General features: G+C 48.1%; 1 protein-coding gene across 4 annotated transcripts in view; it reads right to left on the bottom strand.

The window, feature by feature from the left end:
* The window catches only part of LOC122392618 (glucose transporter type 1-like), a 33,260-nt gene that overhangs the window by 13,502 nt on the left and 198 nt on the right, over positions 1-19,560 (bottom strand). For all 4 annotated transcript variants that reach the window (XM_043387671.1, XM_043387672.1, XM_043387673.1 and 1 more), the window contains exons 2-13: positions 15,204-15,326; positions 14,494-14,997; positions 8,330-8,490; positions 7,757-7,860; positions 4,266-4,286; positions 3,861-4,017; positions 3,161-3,307; positions 2,015-2,110; positions 1,539-1,699; positions 1,140-1,264; positions 615-730; positions 248-302 (exon numbers count right to left, since the gene is read on the bottom strand). In XM_043387671.1, coding sequence (XP_043243606.1) covers positions 248-302; positions 615-730; positions 1,140-1,264; positions 1,539-1,699; positions 2,015-2,110; positions 3,161-3,307; positions 3,861-4,017; positions 4,266-4,286; positions 7,757-7,860; positions 8,330-8,490; positions 14,494-14,986 — 1,636 coding nt within the window. In that variant the 5' untranslated portion in view covers positions 14,987-14,997; positions 15,204-15,326. The remainder of the gene's footprint in view (positions 1-247; positions 303-614; positions 731-1,139; positions 1,265-1,538; positions 1,700-2,014; positions 2,111-3,160; positions 3,308-3,860; positions 4,018-4,265; positions 4,287-7,756; positions 7,861-8,329; positions 8,491-14,493; positions 14,998-15,203; positions 15,327-19,560) is intronic.

Below are 19,560 nucleotides of genomic sequence, written 5' to 3'. Positions count from 1 at the left end.
GGAGCTCCGCCTACTGTAACATTTAGCCGTAAACAAGCAACGACATTTACCAATGAAATGTTATGCCTATCTGCTTTATGGAGCGCAGTTGTGACCTTACCGCTCTATTTTTCACTGAGGCGGCTAAACGGTCCGTAATGCTTCATCCTATACTGCAGCATTGATAAAACACGTCAATGTTTGCACTTTCGTCTAATTAACAGCACCGCACTGCTGTAATCACGTCCATGGGTTGTATCAGACTCACCGAGCAGCAGAGGCCATCCTTCCTCGGTGCCTAACAACTGGTCCAGGCCCAGCACCTGTGTGGGAAACAGACCGTTAGGTGGGTCAATGCAGAACGACCACGGCGTGATTAACCACGAAATCATCGTTTTCTCATGATGCATTACGTCGTTACTCTTACTAATATTTGTGTTTGCATTGATAGGCACACATCTACATAAATGAGCGCATAATGAGAATTATATCGCCGTTGATTCGCCTCTAACCCCTAAAAAGTAAAAACCCACACATTTACTATAATGATTAGACTAATCACGTGTTTTATTATTTAATCAGAAGGTCACGTAATGACCAGTAATCACACGGGCGTCATCTATTACCGTACTTACCTGTGACAACAGGAGGCCGATGGTAACCGCCAGCTGGTTCACAATGCCCACGCCGCCGCGCAGGTTAACTGGGGCGATCTCGGATACATACATGGGCACCAGAGATGTGCTCAGACCTGTGAAAGCAAGATGGTTCAATGGGCGATCTCGGACATCTCACATACATCGGGACCAAAGATGTACTCAGACCTGTGAAGTGTGAGGTGTGAGAACACATTGGGTTCACTGGAGTGATCTCAGACGTCTGAGACACATACCTGGGCACCGGACCTCTGACTTCTGAGCACACGACAACGTACGATTGTGAAGCACGGGTCGCACCTAAGCACGGCAACAAAAGTCAGGCATTACATCTGTAGAGGACTTTTTCCATCGTTCATGCCGCTTTGTGTCCCCTTCCGAGTCAATTTTTATTTTGCAAGCATAATATTTGAATGAACCGCGGCTATATATCAATGGAGATTTGTGCTTGGGACATATTGCAGTTGTACTCTTTACAATTATTCCGTGTGGATTTTTACGTACCACAGTTGTATCCGATGACGAGCCGTCCAATGATGAGCATCTCGAACGAGGAGGAGATCTGACTCAGACCCATCAGCGTCGCCCCCGCCAGGCCCACAAAGTCGTTGAAAATCAGACCCCCTTTTCTGTAAAATCCAAACAATGCAATAGATCACGAGTAACATAATTGGCTGATAAGTAAGCTAAATCGTTCAACAAGCGCAATGATTTTCATGGTGGGGCCCAAGTCTCCGGATTGCAGGACAACTGTGAAGCCAAATGTTTAACTTTTACCGCAAACATCCAGATTTCTCGATTGCAAGATACGTTACGTTAAGGAAGCCATCACCGGCACATACCACAGACAAAAGGCGAACACATGTGCCTACACAACTCATCAGTGCTGCCGACTGTGCTGACCTGCCGAATCTGTCGGCGATGTAGCCGCCCGAGAAGCCGCCCACCATGCCGCCGATGGCGAATATCGACACGGCCACCGACCAGATAAAGTCGAGCGTCGTCGGAGCGATCTCCGTCTCGTAGCGCGACAGCCACACCGACGCGATAAAGTCCTCGATTATCTGCGCAGGGGAGGACAGGGTCAGTGACAAAGAAACAGCAGGAACTAAGAAGCGTGAGACCATTACAATTGCAGAGCATGGGAACGTTCTTTCATTCCCTCATAATATGCATTACCATCAGCTATACCATTAATATATCAGCGATGGTTACAAAATAATGGAAATTCCACAAACTGTGAGATTTCGTCATTTTGATTATCTTACGAGTGTTGCTTGTCTCTTTATATGTTGACACATTTATCCAAAACTATCATTATGCGACGATGTCTTCTAATCCACCCGTGAATTGATGTCGATAAGGATGGAAGGTCTGACCTGTTGGGGCGCGTTGATGACTCCCGTGTTGTAGCCGAACTGAAACATCCCCAGCACCGCCGAAAAGATGGCCGACACCAGGAAACACGTCAGACCCTGGAAAACAGCAGAAAGTACGTCAGATGGGACGAGGATTACCTCGAAGCATTTCTATCGAGGAACCGATATTTGGATAACAAAGCACCGATGTTTAGATGAAGAGAAAAAACTTCCTTTTAGAACCAATGAAACGGTTAACTCAGTCATTTCCTAAAAACGTCTCGAGTGAAAACGCTCCTTAACATCAATCGCTGATGGGAATTTCCCTCTACTGCATTGCAGCATTACCAATATTTCCAAACGGCTAATTCACCCGTGCGCTAATCGTTTCATTACCAAACCATTTATCGCATCTTTCCGCTGTGCCCCCGCTCGGCCTCCGTTATTTACAAAACACGATATTTCATACATACGTTAGTGACCCTGACCTCCTTCCATTCTACGAATTCAGTCGACCTAAAATCCGTAGCGACCCTCAAAGCACTTAGACGACACACACACCGACAGACCGACAGACATCTCCCTCGTTGTCCCCACTGTCGGATTAGCGTAGCCCCGGAGGCGGTCGGTGGTGGTGGGGGGGGGGGGCGGAGAGGGAGCGAGGAGAGGGGGAGTCGGAGCCGCTCCATCGAGGACCAGCTCTGCGTACGGCGATGTAATCCGACAGCCACCGTCGGGTGCCAAGAGCGCCAGCCTACCGACTGCCGCGAGCGGCTCTAACGAGCCGAGAGAACCCCGGGCCGGGTAGCAGCCAGGCAGGGACCTCGGAACTTACACACAACAATTTTACTTCTTTCCGGAACACTCAGTTCTACAGTCAGTAATTTCTGCCCGAATACAAAAAAAAAAAAATAATATGGGAGTTCAAAATAGGAATACAAAATAGCTATAACATAGCAATACAAAATAGCTACGCAATATATAATTCCTTGTCTGTTTTTTTTCCGTTGCAGCTGTTCACTAAATTGTAGACCACATCACACCGTCCCTCCGTCCTGCCTCATCCTCCTTTGAGACAGCCGTAGCACAGCCTCCATATTAGCCCCCATATTTTACACTACCTATCCCTATCTTTCCTCTCACTCGGAGCACCGGTCGCGACCTCACCTGGTCGATGGAGCGCGCTTTCCTGCGGCGCTGCTGCTGCTCCAGGCGCACCACCGAGTCCCGCAGGTCCAGCATCTCGTCCTTGGCAGATTGCAGCTGGTCGATCTCGTGGTGGATCATGTGCACGTCTTTCCGAACCTCGGTCACCTGAGGGACGTCGCGAAAAAAAAAAAACGCTGGTGTGTCATCAAACACAGTGAAACAAGTAAAACAGGGCTTCAGACAAACACACTTATGTACACCATCGGGACGTCGGACAAACACAAACAAACAGCTAATCGGGTTTCATCGCTGACCATACATTTGACCATCACTGACAATATGTTTATCTTCCAACACGTTTCCATACATAAGCTCTCCCCCGAAGCAGCAGCATTTCGATTATTTCAATAATTCATGTAGCCCACCTCTCGTTAGTCTATGTAATCCATTATTTCCCATGTCTCCTAAGTGGTAGCAGCACGGTCGAAAAAAAAACAACAAAAACCTCTACACGATTCTGCTCTCTCCGATAAGGAAGCGTCGCCAGATCACCCATCCACCTCTTCCGAATACATCTCTTCCTGTTTCCCTCCTATTTCTCTTTCACCCTCGCTGGCCACGCCTCTCCCTCACCTTTTCTTCTCTCCTCTCTCCTCGCTCTATCTCCCCTTCCCCTCCCTCTCTCTCCCTCTCCTTCTCTTCTCCCCTCTCCACCCACCTCGCTCTGACACGACTCCATCGACTTTGTGAGGCTGTGCAGCTGGGAGCGGATGACCAGCAGCGTCTCGTTGGTGTCCATGTAGCGGTCGTCCGACAGGCCGTCCAGCTTGGCCGACATGCGGCGAGACAGGGTGCTGCCGCCCTTCTGACCCGTGCTGAAACAGCAGTCAGTAGACGCTGTAGATATGTTGACGCAGAGAGAATTTCAGGGACGGTATCTTGACTAGCATACAGACGACAGACCGCTCTTTTAGTTAAAAGTGACGGTTAGCATAATTTGTTTACAAGAGAAATCGACATAAGATCTGAAAGGCACTTGAACGTCAACATCCGCAATATAAGCATTTGCGAAATGTGGCAAATATGTAATGCACCATTTACCGACACATGAATCAGAACTAACCTGAAATCACCACTTGGAGCTCTGGAACAACGGAAAAAAAGCGTCAAAATATAATATCGCCATGCCTAGCAAGTCATAGGAATTCGATGGGGCATATTATTTGCCGGGCTACCGTGACGAAACACGTCCTTGATAATTCCGTGCATCGCTATGTAATCTACATATAACGCATGACGGTCTGTTAAATTGTTACTGCCTGACTGGCTAATGCCTAATCATCTTTCAACGTGTTCATCTATCTTCATGTCATCGTCTCTCCCATCCTTTCTCTTCCTCCTCCTCCTCTCTCTCTCTCTCTCTCTCTCTCTCTCTCTCTCTCTCTCTCTCTCTCTCTTTCCCCGAAGATGACCATGGTCATCACCGTCATCAGCGATATTATTGCGTCCTCCTGCGGCTCGTTTTCTGGGAATTTCGTTACGGGCATATGCGCTGTGTCTCGTTAATAGACTCTGACTGATGGCCTGCGCTGAGCGCGGCAAGTCCTCCGCGTTCTGTCTCAGTTATCTCGGTCGCTGCCGCTGCGGGTAGGGCACTCGGAGCTGTAGGGCTGGGCTCAGGTTAGTAGGAACTGGGGCAGCTCGATATGCTGACGGCTCATTGGACATCTATAGACAAGAAAGGCGAAAAATGTCTACCGAGTAAATATTGAAGGTGCGATAGAAGGACCGATCCCGATATAAAATTGGGGTTTATATGCTTGCCAATGACTGGGCGGGGAGGTTATGTAAAAGTTGTGATGACCCAAATTCTCATCATAAGTGGAGTCACAGCTTAGGAGAGAGCCAGGGATACGAGTTAGATCCTACCTAACAGAACGCTCCTGATAATGCATACGCCATGATCGGTCGGTATGTGTTAAACGCAGTTCACACTTGCCCGTAAGGTCTGCCGGTGACGGGCCCGACACCGTCAAAACGGCCGAAACCGACGGAGCGACGGCCGTCAGGTCGACGGGCATGTGTGAACCGGCAGCGTTTGACGGCCGGCAACAGCTGATTGCGCCGGCGCCGGACCTGACGGCCGTCGCTTTGGAAAGTTCAGCAATGTTCAACTTTTGACGGTGACGGGCCCGTCGGTTTGAATGTCTGCGTGTTGGAGGAAGAGGAAAAGGAACGTAATCATGCAGCATGAAGCTTAACCCTCGCGGGCCCGGGGGGGGGGGCGTTTTTCGCCCCCCCTGGCGAATATTTGCGATAGCTCCCAAACGCTTAGGGATAGGAAAACGAAACTTTCAGTACCTTTTCTCCCATCAATTTGACATCTTCTGAAGTAAAAAATTTGGACCTAGCCCTCTTGATGACGTCACAGGGTCGATTTTTCTAGACCCCTGCACGGCAAACTTCGGCGTCACAGACGCGAACTTCAAATAGCTGCTAAAAATAGAGTTTTAGAGATAAAGACAAATTACGAGCACGGTTGTGTAGCGTTTGACCTAGAGAAAAATATAAAAATAGTTTTGGTGACCTGAGGTCAGGGGTCAGGTCAACGACCCCGAAATGTGGTTTTAGTTTTTCGCAAATAACTTTGGCAAAAATGGTCCTAGAGCTACGGCAGTGGTACCATCGTATTCGCCTCGTCAAGCCGCGTCGAATGATATATATTTTGTTTGGAAAAGGTCAAATTTTATGTTGACCTCATGTGACCTCGAATGACCTTTGGTTGACCTTGACACATGAAAGGTCGTTTATGATGGATTCGTACCCGCTGATCACGAATCTGGCATCTATTTTCCTCTAAGCCTTCATTTAGAGCCCCCGGATGGCCAAATTGTCTTATTTATGACTACTAACTTGAATAAGTGAAATAGCCTCTAGCAAGGATACTCTTCTGTGACCTTGACCTTTGAGCAGCCTTGTATCGTAAGATGAACCACAAATAGGGACCTGATAAGCCTCAAAACATTTCAAAACATCTTGGAAGTTAGCACGCAAGATGTACGAAAAAGTGCAAAGTTTGAGGTCAATTTTGAGCATGACCTTGACCTTGACCTTTGATGTTGAGCACATTTTCGGAATCTTTAGATTCTCTTCTTTCGTTGGACACCCAATTTTGCCGGTTTTATGTATCCTGCCGTCCTCTAGAACGCTTGCTTTGAGGTCACTACACATGTGCCGGTTTTTCCCTTTGACCTTGACCTCTGACCTTGAAAATTGACCTGAGGTCAAAAATTTTGGATGCTTTAGAATCGTCTCGTAAGGACCTTTCGTTTGGTGTCGCTTTTGTTTCCCTAGCTCCCTTATTTACGGAGTTAGACAGGGGGGGCGAAAAACGCCCCCCCCCGGGCTGCGGTGGTTGGAATTACCCCCCGGGCCCGGCCGGGTTAAATGCATTTTAAAGATATTTTATATCATTTTCTATCCATTTGTGGAGATTGAAGTGTTTATTACGGCACGATATCTTGAGATTCGCTCCCTGATTTAAGTTAGCGAACCGATGTGTCTTTCATTAAAATAAAATTGCAGCATTATTTGACATAAAAATGTAAAAGCGTGGTATTTTATTTCTGTAATTCAAAGAATATTTTTTAACTTCTCGGCCTCTACCCTCCCCCATCCCCTTCCCCCATCTGCGTCCATCTCGAAAATGGTGCGCCATTTCTGTCACAATATATGGCAGCCAATGGGAGCTACCAAATCCCAACTCTCGTTTGACGGGCTGCAGGCCGTCAGGTCGACGGTGACGGGCCCGACACCGACAGACTGACGGTCATGTGTGAACTGCGTTTTATTAGTGCAGCAGTGGCGCTGTGTGTGTATGCGTGTCTGTTTGTCTGTCGTCTGGCGCCGCTATGACACGCCGATATGCCATGCCTCGCAGGGAGAGCGGAATGCAATAATGCCGCGCTGGCTGAGCTCCGTCGTAAGGGAGTCGCGCAGTGGGTGGGCCCTCATATCATCTGCTCTGTGGGTCGGACGACGGAGACGGGACGGAGACGAGACGGAGACGGGACGGGACGGAGACGGGACGGAGACGGGACGGAGACGGGACGGAGACGGGACGGAGACGGGATGGAGACGGGACTGAGACGGGACGGAGACGGAGAGGAGGCTGGGCGGAGATAGGACGGAGACGGGACGGAGACGAGACGGAGACGGGACGGGACTGAGACGGGACGGAGACGGGATGGAGGCAGGATGGGGACCGGACGGGACGGAGACGGGACGGAGACGGGACGGAGACGGGACGGAGACGGGATGGAGACGGGACTGAGACGGGACGGAGGCAGGATGGGGACCGGACGGGACGGAGACGGGACGGAGACGGGACGGAGACGGGACGGAGACGGGATGGAGACGGGACTGAGACGGGACGGAGGCAGGATGGGGACCGGACGGGACCGGACGGGGCGGGAAAGACGAAGGAGCACGCACGCATGCAGAGATAAGATGAGGAATTGGTAAGGAAATGCTAACATAGTCGTAGCCTCGGAGACACTGTCGCACCCCATCGGTCCCGTCTGGTTGTGCCTTTGAACGCCTTCCCACACCCACCTTCTGAGCAGCTGTTTGACGGTCCTCTCCTCGTACTCGTCATCTGCCGTGTAGCCCTGGTCCGTGCCGCTGGCACCCTCTATGGGGGCTCGCTTCAGATCGTCCTGAACGTGACAGAGGCTCCGGTCAACAACGGGGCTGTAGCCTACCAGGTCATGTCAGGCCAAAATCAAAGCGGCGTGGATAGCTAAGCGCGAAGACAGATGTTTATTTCTGATATAATTTTTTTTCTTCATACATGTACATACTTCACAACATAATTTATGTAATAAGGAACGGTAGTTCAGGCGTAACTTACACGTGGATTTTAAGCCCACCCATGCTCCGTACCAAGGTCTGCTTTTTCAATTACAGCGCTTTGTTGTAGCTGATTTTATGTTATTAAGCAATGATAAAAGTGTTAGTTACCACAAAACGTCCAAGCCTATCATATGTTCAATATCATGCGTGGCCGGCGGCCGCAATTTTTCTAACCCATCCCAGATCCGTAGAGACGGTGAGTATTGTGTGTAGCGGTACGTCACACACTACCGCAGTGTCCCTCTGTGAATCAGCAGTGCGCCGAGCGCTAACCTTGAAGGTGGCGGGCGGCTTTGGCCGGCCACTCTCGTCCCGTTGGCTGGAGTGGCTGTGGTGCGGTCCGGCCAGCGCCTCTGGAGGACACGTGGCGTGGCTGGCGTGGCTCGCGTGGCTGGCGTGGCTTGCGTGGCTCTCCGATCGGCTCAGGTAGGCGCCTGGAACACAGACTGGTGTGGGTTTAAGTGCTTCTTCCTTCCAACTATCTTGTTATATTTTTCCTGTCTATTTCTATCCCCTCTCTCCATTTTCTCTCCAATTACCAATTATCACTCACTTTCTCTCTTTATCTCGTCCTCTCTATTTACACCTCTCTCTCTCCTTCAATCCTCTCTCTCTCCATCTTTCTCTCTCTTCTTCAATCCCCCTGGCTCTCTCTCTCTCTCTCTCTCTCTCTCTCTCTCTCTCTCTCTCTCTCTCTCTCGGCGCAGATCGGTGCCAGCTCGGCGCGCTCCCCCTCCCCGGTAGTAACCCGGCGACTGCACCCAGTGACCTGCCCTTCCCTATGCCTTTGGGGCAGAGCCTGGCTGGGTCACAGCCGAACGACGGACTCTCTCCCTCTACCTCCGCCCCCTCCCCCATAGCGGTAGCGGGGAGGGGAGCCAACGCTGTCAGTTCGTAAACGCCGGACGGCCACGTGCATGGTCCTCTCACTGCGTGGTACCTAACTGTTTTTTCCTCGATAAAACAGAGAGTAAATCGAATGGCTATGTTATCAATCGATCGATAAACGCAGTACTGGGAAACGCAATGCTCAATTCTTTCAATTGGGCCAAACATTAAACACATTTTCCGCCCCACTGTGGAACCAAAAGCAATTCTGTTTTTGGCCAGCTATAAACCTTCACCAATCGCCACTAACCGGGTGCAACAGTTAGACAAAGGCTAGCACAATCTGGGGCGGGAAGCTTTGCGCGTCTCGGTGCTAACTGCTATGGTTTCCGAGAGACCGATAACATAGCCTTTAAGATATTCCCAACTGTGTTGGAAAAAGGATGCCTACTGGTAACACGCAGGCTGAGACAAGCCCTGTACCTGGGTAACCTCAGTGGGTACTAAATACTCGAAACCGTTTTCAGAATTTATCGAATGGACGAAGGCTGCGATCGTGTGTCTTATAGAAATGATACGGTAATCTGAATGAAATATTGTCAAATGCCTTACGTTCAATTGTCGCTAGTATGTATGTTCATAAGGGAAAAATGCCCTATGCTGGTGCATAAGGTGCAAAGTGGCCGGGCTCGCAAATATGACAGGAATACGCTACATTTATTACCCTGTGAGTCAGGCACCGTCTGTTGCAGCCGCGATTACGGCCTGATTTATGGAACCGTAATGCACGTATTGATGCCGATTTCTGCGCAAAAGTGAAGGGGTATTTTGGATGCAGTGTTGCACTTGGACCGTAGCCAGATAATGTCTACCGACTGAGAACGACGCTCCTTGTGTGCTGATTGTGCTCTGTTGTGTGATATAGGTGGGATGGAGTTGGTGTCATCACCGAGTGATCAGTGACGGGACCTGGGCTATGAATGGCTGATTGGTGTCGGTCTCGGATGTCGTACGATCCATACCAACTATGACTGGGGTACTGTATTATCTGTTGGACCATAGGTGCATCTGTGCATCCGTGCTGTCGCTGCTGTGCTAAGCCGCTTTGTGTTACCCGTGGTACTGAAATCTACCACTGCATCAGTACTGTATTTGCTATCTTCTGACCAACTGAAGTCACTTGCCGAGCAATTTATTATTTTAACCCGCAACCGACGATGGGGGTGGATGAGGGGGGGGGGGGGGTCAGATCCAAAAACAAGCTGTCGTGGGTAAGGAAAAACCCAGGTGGTGCACGGTTAATGCTTGCCAATTTCTTAATTTGATTACACTTGAGCGGTCTAAAAAAGTTACCTCATGATGCGTCTCGGCAAAGCGTTAAAGTTCAATACATTTACGACCTGGCTTGCTTTTGAGTGCTTTGATTGTAATATCGCCTTCCGTGCAATCTGAAAATTAGTGGTTTCTCGGACAAATCTAAAGTTCAGACAATATTTGCATTATTTTTAATATATCTATTTTTAGAAAGAAGGTCGATCCTCAAGTCCAATAGATTCGGGTTCAAACATTGGTTGTAGTGAGCGTGTGGAATCCCTGCACAAAGGAACCGAATGCTCAACGCATGATGAACATTTCATTATGAAATACATATTTATCAGAATTAAGAACATAATACCTACGGAAAACAGTAGTACCTATAGTGTCAGATTTGCGCCACCCCTGCGTTTACCCATATCCATACATACGATAGCCATCAGACATGTCATTGTTTTGTCCTCTCGGCGGCGCTGCCGCGCCATTTTATGTCGTCTGTGCGCCATCTCTATGATGATTGTGCAGCGGCCGCCGGAGCCGGGGCCGTCCACCCCTCCCGGAGACAGAACGTTGATCGATCTGGGCCGCGGGCAGACCGGAGCGTCAGCCGGCCTCCTCCTCCGAGTGGACTGCGCCCGCAGCGCTGAGCTGAGCGGTATATACCTACAGGAGCCCGCGCCACCTTATCGCCATCAGCTGACCGCGCAATCAGTTTAATGGCGGCCAGCTCGACACATGTCAATAATGCTGCTCAAGTAAATGCTTTTGTAATACGTTGTGATCAGCAAAACCCAGCTTTTCATAGTATCGAACAGCGACCCCTCATCTCATGCGGAAGTATTGCGTTCATCCGTATCTACAGTGCATCTGTCATTCGCAAAATACAAGTGGCCGGCGGGATCATATAAAATCCTTCTCTATCAATCCGATTCTGGGACCAATATCAGTAAAAGCAGCACAGAGCCTGTGAGATGAAGCGGCTTCATTGCTTTCCTATGTAGCGTTCTTATTAACCCGCGACCTGGTGGGGAGGGGCTATTTTTGCCCCCCCCCCCTCCAGACTTTTCGATATATCTCCAGAACCGCTGCGCCGATCGTCACCAAACTTTCAGTACCCTCCCGGACATCAATTTTACACATGGTGACCAAAATTTTTTTCCAAAGGCTATGATAGGTTGGCCGGAAATGACGTCAGAGTGACGTCATGTTCTGCCGTTTTCGACCCAAAAAAGGGTTTCGCGGGAAGAGCTGTCAGGCCTATAGCTTTGCAAATACAGAAAAATGATAAGGACATAAAAGCTGTAGAATTGACAGGCCTACAAAACTGCTATCTCGGATTTTTGAAATTTTTGGATTTTGACCCCCAAAAATCAAAAAATAGATTTTTTGGATATAATGATCGAAAAATCCAAAAAGTTTTTTGAATTTCGCAAAAACCGGAATATATGTGATAGTCCTTACCGCCTTCCATCCAAATACCAAATTTGAGATTGATACCTCTTTTTTTGGCGAAGTTATAGTGAAAAAACTGTTCAAAATTGATGACGTCAAATTTTCAAACTCAATTTTTAGCAATTCTAGACCCCGTAGCGCAAAACAAAGACCATCATTAGACTCCCCGTGACGAGCTGCATCGAATCAATACCCATTTTATGCAAAACTATCAACTTTAAAATTTGACCTTTTTTGGCCTGACCTTGACCTGACCTTGACCTGAACTTCACCAGAAAGTGACCTACCTGATAGTCTTATAACCAACACCATTGAGTTGGAAATGAAAAATTGGCCATAAAACATGCATCACACAACCTTAGTAAAGTTGGGCTCATGTGACCTGACCTGTGACCCTTGGTGACCTGACCTGTGACGTGACCTGGTATTGTCAGTGACCTCTAATAGCAACATATCTACTAGGCAACTGACGCCCTATCGCTGATTCTCGACAAAATGCGTTTTCCTCGGTGTTATAGCGCATTCCCTAGAAGACCCGTGAACGGTGAAACATTTTATCTTTGACCTGACCTGTGACGTCGTTGGTGACCCCGAGGTCAATGAAATTTGGTTTCCCTCGACAAATTTGACAGGCCTTTCGAATGCCGTTTGAATTTTGCGGATCCGTCCAGTAGTTTCGGAGATACGAGGGGGGGGGGCAAAAAATAGCCCCCCCCCACCAGGTCGCGTTATAAACAGACCCCACCAGGGCGCGGGTTAACCCGCGCGGAATTGCATCTTATAACACATGCCGCGAAAAGTTCAGACCCAGGTCGCTCAAGGTCAGGTCACCAGATCATGTTAAATGATCCAGCCATAAACAATTTCATGATCGTAACATTTACACCAAATAACTGCTTTGAAGCTTTTAGAGATTGAAAGAGTGACATGATATCCAATTCCAAAACGTGTATCTCGGATATTCGAAATCAGTGAACTAAGGTCAGGCCAAATAAGTCAATGGGATGAACTTGAACTGCGACGTTTTCGGACGAAAACCATTGTAAACACGTTAATACTTTTGTAAGACTAAAACAGGGTAATGTTGTATACGAAGTGACTCCAGTTGTTTTTCCACTGAAAAACATAATTCTAACAAATAGTGTTTGACAAAATTTTCCAACAGTTTGCGGTTAGTGAACCTGAATATTGCACCCAGTAGCCCCTATTTATGCCCCTGAGGTCATCTCAAGTCAGTAAAGGTCTCCAGCAGGTTTTGACGATAACTTTTGATAGGAACATGATAGAACAATGAAAACACCTTGGATGTGTTCAGCTCAACGATACAAACCGATTAATATGCACCATGACCTTCATGCACCATGACATGCACCCATGAGCTTGACCTGAGGTCAGATTTTAAAAATGACCTTTTAATGTCAAGTTAGAGTTCATTAGACGTCTCGACGAAAGGAACACGATACCTATAAAGTAAGTGCCCTGCTTACTTAGAGTAAAAAAAAAACGAAAAAATTCATATTGGACAGTTTTTATACATGAAGGCTAACGTCAGGTCAAATATGAAAATGTAAATTAGAAAGAGCCCTCAAATAGCTGTTGGGTGCGCTTTTCCGCAGCTTTGTAGCTCCTATTCGTTACCTAATTATGGGCCGATTGGTAAACAAGTGCTAAAAGAGGCAAAATTTGACATTTGATGACCTTTAGTGACCTGACAATTGACCTGACCTACACATTTATTGAGGCCCTTTCTTCATGATTTTGAGACCCGAATTAGCGGACATGGAGATGAATTCAAACACCACTGGCCCGACGCGGGTGGCGCCGAGCACCAGCCCAGCGCGGATTAATGTCCTAGGTCAATGGTTGAACTTGGTCAGGGCAGTGACCTAACTCACGAAAAATCCAAATCTGCAATCACATATGTGTACTTTCTGCTATATATGTACTTTTTATAGTACTTCATGCAGCGAAATTTGTTTGTGATATTTTCGGCCCCTGATCCTGAATTTTGGATTTCGGTCTTTAAATCACGATGTATTTTTATTTGAGGTAGGTCAGGTCAGGTCAGGTCAGGCTCAGGTCAGGTCAGCCATCAGGCCGGCTATTCTGGGTAGGTGTTAGCCATATTGAATGTTTCACAACAGGACTTACAAACTACTTCCAAAATGCTCAAATGAATGACAAATTTAAAATCAGCTAAAAATTACCTCTAAGGGTGTTTTTACGTCCACACACGCCGAGTCACCATTCTGGCCTAACGGTCTCGAGAAACACGTCAGAAGTCAAAGGTCGTTTAGTTCAGGTTCATGAAATTGTCAGTGTATGTGTAAAACTGATTAAACCGAGAGTAGAGACGGTGTCGTCGTAACCCGCAGATATTACGGGAGTAATACGAGGAAAACCGAGTGGAGTAGTCCATCCAACTTCACCCTGCCCTTCATAAGTGAAGAGTTAAAAATTAATTGGATACCAATCAGTACGCCTCGTAACGGCACACTTACTCACTTTTTCCGAGAAAGTCTAGCTCAATTAGGGAGGAACGGCGAAGGGTAGTCGCACCCACCCTCCCCTATAAAAGCGATAGGGCCGGAGAGAGCTAAGGGTAGAAGTTGCTCTGTTTTATACGTGCGCAGTACCGCTTAAAACGATTATCACCCTTGGAAATCAATAATTATTCTATAGGCCTGTCAGATCTACCCCAGCGAATTTAGACCATACAACATGAGTGCAGTGGTGGAAGCCAGGCTCTTCCATTTTTGGTTACCCCGAACAAACTTGCATGCGGGTTCTATGATGGCGACCGTGTATCCATCGATAGGCTCTACGGCCCATAAGGAACCCACCTGCGGGCTCTATGGCGACCTCGACGGCCGGGTCGTCGAACGGGTCGTAGCTGGCCTCGTAGTGCGCCTGCGCGCCGTACTGGCTGCCGCCGGCGCCGTACAGCTGCGAGCTGACGCTGTGGTGCGACTGGCGACTCTGCGAGCGCGAGCAGCCGGGCCGCCGCTCCAGGCTCTGCTGGCGACTCTTGGAGGCGCGCTCGAGACTGGTGGGCCGGCTGCGCGCGGCCGCCGCCGCCGCCGCCGCCGCGGAGAAGGTGGACAGGGTGGGCGGAGGCGGCCCGTAAACGATGCCGGCGCCGCCGGACGGGTGGCCCAGCGTCACCTGCACCATCTCGCCGGAGCGCTCATCGAGCTCCACCGTGTCCGAGGAGGTGGCTGGCGAGTCGGGCGCCAGCCGGCCCTCGGCGGCCGACAGAGAGCTCACCTCAGCAGAGGCGGCCGTCGAGCGACCCGACGTGCTCATGACGCGGGAGCCCGTTTTCGTCTCTCCCATCTCCGTGTCACCTGCGATGGGTGGAAGATGTGAGGTTAAGAACGCGCCAGTCAACTCATTGGGAAGTACTGCAGTTCGTACATACTACATTCTCTCTTGGATACCTAGCAAACAGTTTTACAAAATAAATAAAATGACAAAACAGACATAAGCAAAAGAGCATGAACAGGTAAAGGGAAGAAAGATCAAGCGAAGCCAATATATCTAGAGCACGTACTGTTTGCCGGCTGGTCCGACCCATTGCGCAATATGGACCAATGGAAGGTGTAGAGAATGGTGGCAGCTTTCGGAGACCGATTGTTAGGCAGAACCCTCACATCGGGGCCACCGCTTCCGCGCTCTGAAAACAAATATACACAATCATCAAATACATACATCAGTCTAAATGTAAATATGTATTAACCCGCGCATGACTGTGGGGGGGGGGGGGGGGGCTCTGCAGAGCCCCCTCCCGTTGTTCAGTAATATTTTCTAAACCGTTGGACGGATCAACACGAAACTTGCGGTACCCTCAGAGGCATCAACTTGACACCTTGTGTTAAAAGTTCAACTTTCTAGCTACCATAGTTTGGCCGGAAATGACGTCAGAGTGACGTCATGTCGGCCGATTTTCATGCAAAATACTGAATTACGGCAAACGCTCTCAAGAGCTCAGTTTTAAAGGTAGTGTGCCACCTTTGAAAGATTTCCCATTTTATTTTTCCTAGGATAGGAAGCTTCTGTTTTTACCTAATATCGCAAAAAAAATACAAAATGGGCCTGGAATAGTGCCTTTTTCGCCTAAAAGTTTATCGGTTTTTAGATATGTTTAACAACTGTAGTGGGCTCACCTGCAAACAGGCGTCGGCAACAATCGCGAATGCGGCGCACTTGTGACAATAAGCAAAGGTCATTATAGTGTTACGACCATACGACGTACGGGAATGAGTTATCAGCTGTCTAATCGTAGACAACACAATGTCGAGCCTTAAACTGTAAGCCCGTATTGGTATTGTTTCTTTTATTTGGCTGTCGAACATTATTTATGGTTTGAAATATGATTTTATGTAAAATAATTGATATGAAAAAGCCGTCTCATAAGTCATGACCCCATTTCACCACACGCAAGTGGCAGAAATGACAATGATCAGCTGACGCATTTTTCTTGGCCGAAGTCAGAGCGCGCAGCCCGACGCACCACCACCGCACCACAAAGTATGAGCAGAAGCCGCGCCCAAAGCCAGGGCCCCGGTAACGTGAGGTAGCCGAGTCGGGGCAGCGTGCGCTGACCCAAGCCGGGGGCGCGGTCTACCGCATCCCCGCGGGCAGCCCCGGGCTATCACATGACACCGGGAGGACGCGCGGCTCCGGCTTGGGTCAGCGCACGCTGCCCTGACTCGGCTACCTCACGTTACCGGGGCCCTGGCTTTGGGCGTGGTCTACCGCACTACCTAACAGGCGTGTTCGAAACCGCAGGAGCTGATGATGAACGGGTTTATCGAAACTTGATTGGATGAGCATATCGGTAATAGCGATTTCAGTGTGTGCATTTATTGTTCATAGTGGTGTGAAATGTGGTTGGGGTACGACCGACAACCCGTCGGGGCGAATTTTGCACTGGGGTACTCAAAATTTGAAGAATTTAAGGCGTTTCCATGAGTTTTGAAGGTATGGATAAGTTCTAAAAATCCGGTTCTCCTTATCTGGGCCATTAACTCCATACGGTCCAGGAAAGCTGGCACACTACCTTTAAAGCTAGATCCATTTTCTTTGCATGAGTGAACTACAAATACACGTAGCTATCAAACTGCTATCTCGTATTTTCTAAATTTCGAAAATTTTGAAAATATGTATTTACAATTACAAAAAAAAAATGGATTTTTTTTTCAAAAAGTTTTTGATTTTTCGCAAAAACCGGAATATATGTGATATAACACACACCGATGAACTACCTTTGCAATTTTTAGCCCCATGTCTTCAAAAATAGCTAAGTTATTCGCATTATTGTCAAAATTTTACAATTTAATGTTTTTTTTTTTCAAATCCATTTTTCAGTACGTTTCTGAAGTCGTACAGCAATATAAATGGCACCATCGTGTTCCTGAGCTCAAACTGCATCTGATAGGCACCTTTTTTTGTTGAAAAATTTCATTTTCAAAATTTGACCTTTTCTGACCTGAAAGTGACCTGACCTCCGGTAAATTCAGCTGACAATGACCTCAAATGACACAGACAACACTATTTTCGAAATCTACGAGTAAAATGGACCATAAAACATGCGTCACGTGACCGATACATGATATACAATTTTCGTGACCTAGGATGACCTGGCCTTGACCTTAACAATTCGAAGTAAAAGTTCGGTACCCTCAGGGTACCTATCTAAGGCATCCGTTAAGGAGTGCGTAAACCAAAAATGAGCCTGATCGGACCGGCAGTCCGGCAGTCAGAGCCTAAATTGTGAACTAGCAAAAATTCGATAATTTTTACTTTTTTTTTTTTTTTTTTAAATTTAGCTCGAATGTTTGAATGGACGGATTGACAGAGCCGGAGCCCACGCTAAGCAGAGCTTGTTGCGTAGACCCCGACCCCTACCGTCCGATCGCGCAATTCCGGGTAACGGGAGAATTTAGATGCCAAAGTTTAACGTGCCCTTCAAAGCCGGACACGGCCTGTCCCACTCAACTGACTTCAACTGGCTGCGGCTGCTCCCACCAACCGCAGACCATCCCCGTCAGGAGTCTCGTATATCGAGCGCCGGAGCGTCTCGAACCCGGGCTCTCACTACCGGGAGTCCGATGCTCTACCAACTGAGCTACGGGACAGGCTAAACCTGACTTTGACCTGACCTGTGACGTCATCGTTTACCTCGAGATCAATGAAAATAGGTTTCGCTCGACAGTTTTTCCAGGGCTATCAGACGCCGTTTGAATTTTCACGATCGGCCCAGTAGTTTCGGGGATAGGAGGGGGGGCTCTGGAGAGTCCCCCCCCCCCGTCACTACTCGCGTTATGGAAAAATACCCCAGTCATGCGCGGGTTAAGGGTCAATAAATGATGTCAGAAATAGCTCCAAATGGTAACGTTAAAACAAGAAAAACGATCCATTCCAAATAAGGTTATTTTGACCTCACAGGTGAACTGACATGAAACATGTCGATAGTGCAATATTTTCTTTAACTCTCGCCGAACCTATTGGTTTTCGACGTACCGACAGGTTCAACAGGCTGGCCGCACTCTGCAAACACACCGAGTGTGAGTGGGGGGGGGGGAGAGGGTGAAACCCCCTCTACGTTTGACCTGGCTCTAACTGAGCTAAGATTTCGCTTAAAAACAGAGCGTGTGTGTTGTTACAAGACGCAGTGATTGGTTTGGTAGCCGAACTGGTAGTCTCAGGTCAACTGGTGCCCTCTGTCTGATGTCAGGTCAAGTACCCCAAGATACCTTCGGCATTCGATGAAAAAAATCGACAAAAGCGACTGCAGAGTCGCGGTTTTGTGCCATTATGTTTGTCATGCTCCGGCGCTTCGAATGATTTGTTATTGTTTGGGTGAGGTCAACTAAGGGTGTAGACCTCATAGTCAGTTCAAGGTTATCTCAAAGCCACCTTAGTCACAACGCTGAGGCTGGTTGATGGATGCCATGCTGCATTTCGGCTCAATTTGATGGGGAGTTATTGACGAAAATCCCATTGAACATTATAATATAGTAATTTCATAAATGACGTCACTATGTTCATAAGGTCAACAATGCCAATCTTGATTATTGGACCTCGCAAATTGCACAAAATGTACGAACTCACGATTTTATGTGTTTGAGATAGTCTTAGATCATTTACGACCTGCTAAAATACATAGCACAGTTTCATATTTTTCCCATTGACTTATAATAGTGACGTCACTTGACCGACCTGACCTCAGGTGACCTTTACGAAAGCCTGAGATAGGTACCTATGCCAGTTGTGAGACCTAGAGATACGATTTTGCCCTAGAGGTAACGTCTCCCTACAAAGTATTGATTCCGATACTGCGGACGTTACGGCTGATTATTGCACTTGCGGCCTATACCTACATATCTGCACAGTGCACTGCTCGTTCGAGCACGACTCGGATCGACATCCAACATATCATCCTTCATTCTTCGGCATGTCAGAGACTCCATGTCAGAGCAAGCACAAGCGAGGCGCGGGGAAGCTGAGAATAAGAGCCGTCGCCCCCTCCCCCTCCACCATCTAACAGCTCCGACCTGGCTCCAAGTGATTTTCAACTGTCCCCGAAACTCAAACAGCATCTTCCGGGGTGTCAGTTTCCCCGGACGAAGAACCAAAGAGTTATGTGTCACACACAACACCTGATCGGTACCAAAAAGCTTCTTATTCGGTGCCATCTATTTTTATCCCATCGTTACGTGTAGTTCCGATTTTATCTGTCCATTTCCAAGGCTCCATCGCTTTCTAGGTCTGGCGCTTATTATTCAATATCCATCCCGTTTCCCCTTCCCTTTATCCTAAGCACTGTTCAAGCAACGTACGCATTCTTCGGCAGTCCATCTAAATTCCATCATCTGCCAATATGACAAGAGTGTGACCAAATCAAA

This window comes from Amphibalanus amphitrite, unplaced genomic scaffold, assembly GCF_019059575.1.
Source record: "Amphibalanus amphitrite isolate SeventyFive unplaced genomic scaffold, NRLGWU_Aamphi_draft 000493F_arrow, whole genome shotgun sequence".
Lineage (NCBI taxonomy): Eukaryota > Metazoa > Arthropoda > Thecostraca > Balanomorpha > Balanidae > Amphibalanus > Amphibalanus amphitrite.
The sequence above is the reverse complement of the archived record's forward strand: the minus strand, read 5'-3'. Positions and strand labels throughout refer to the sequence as shown.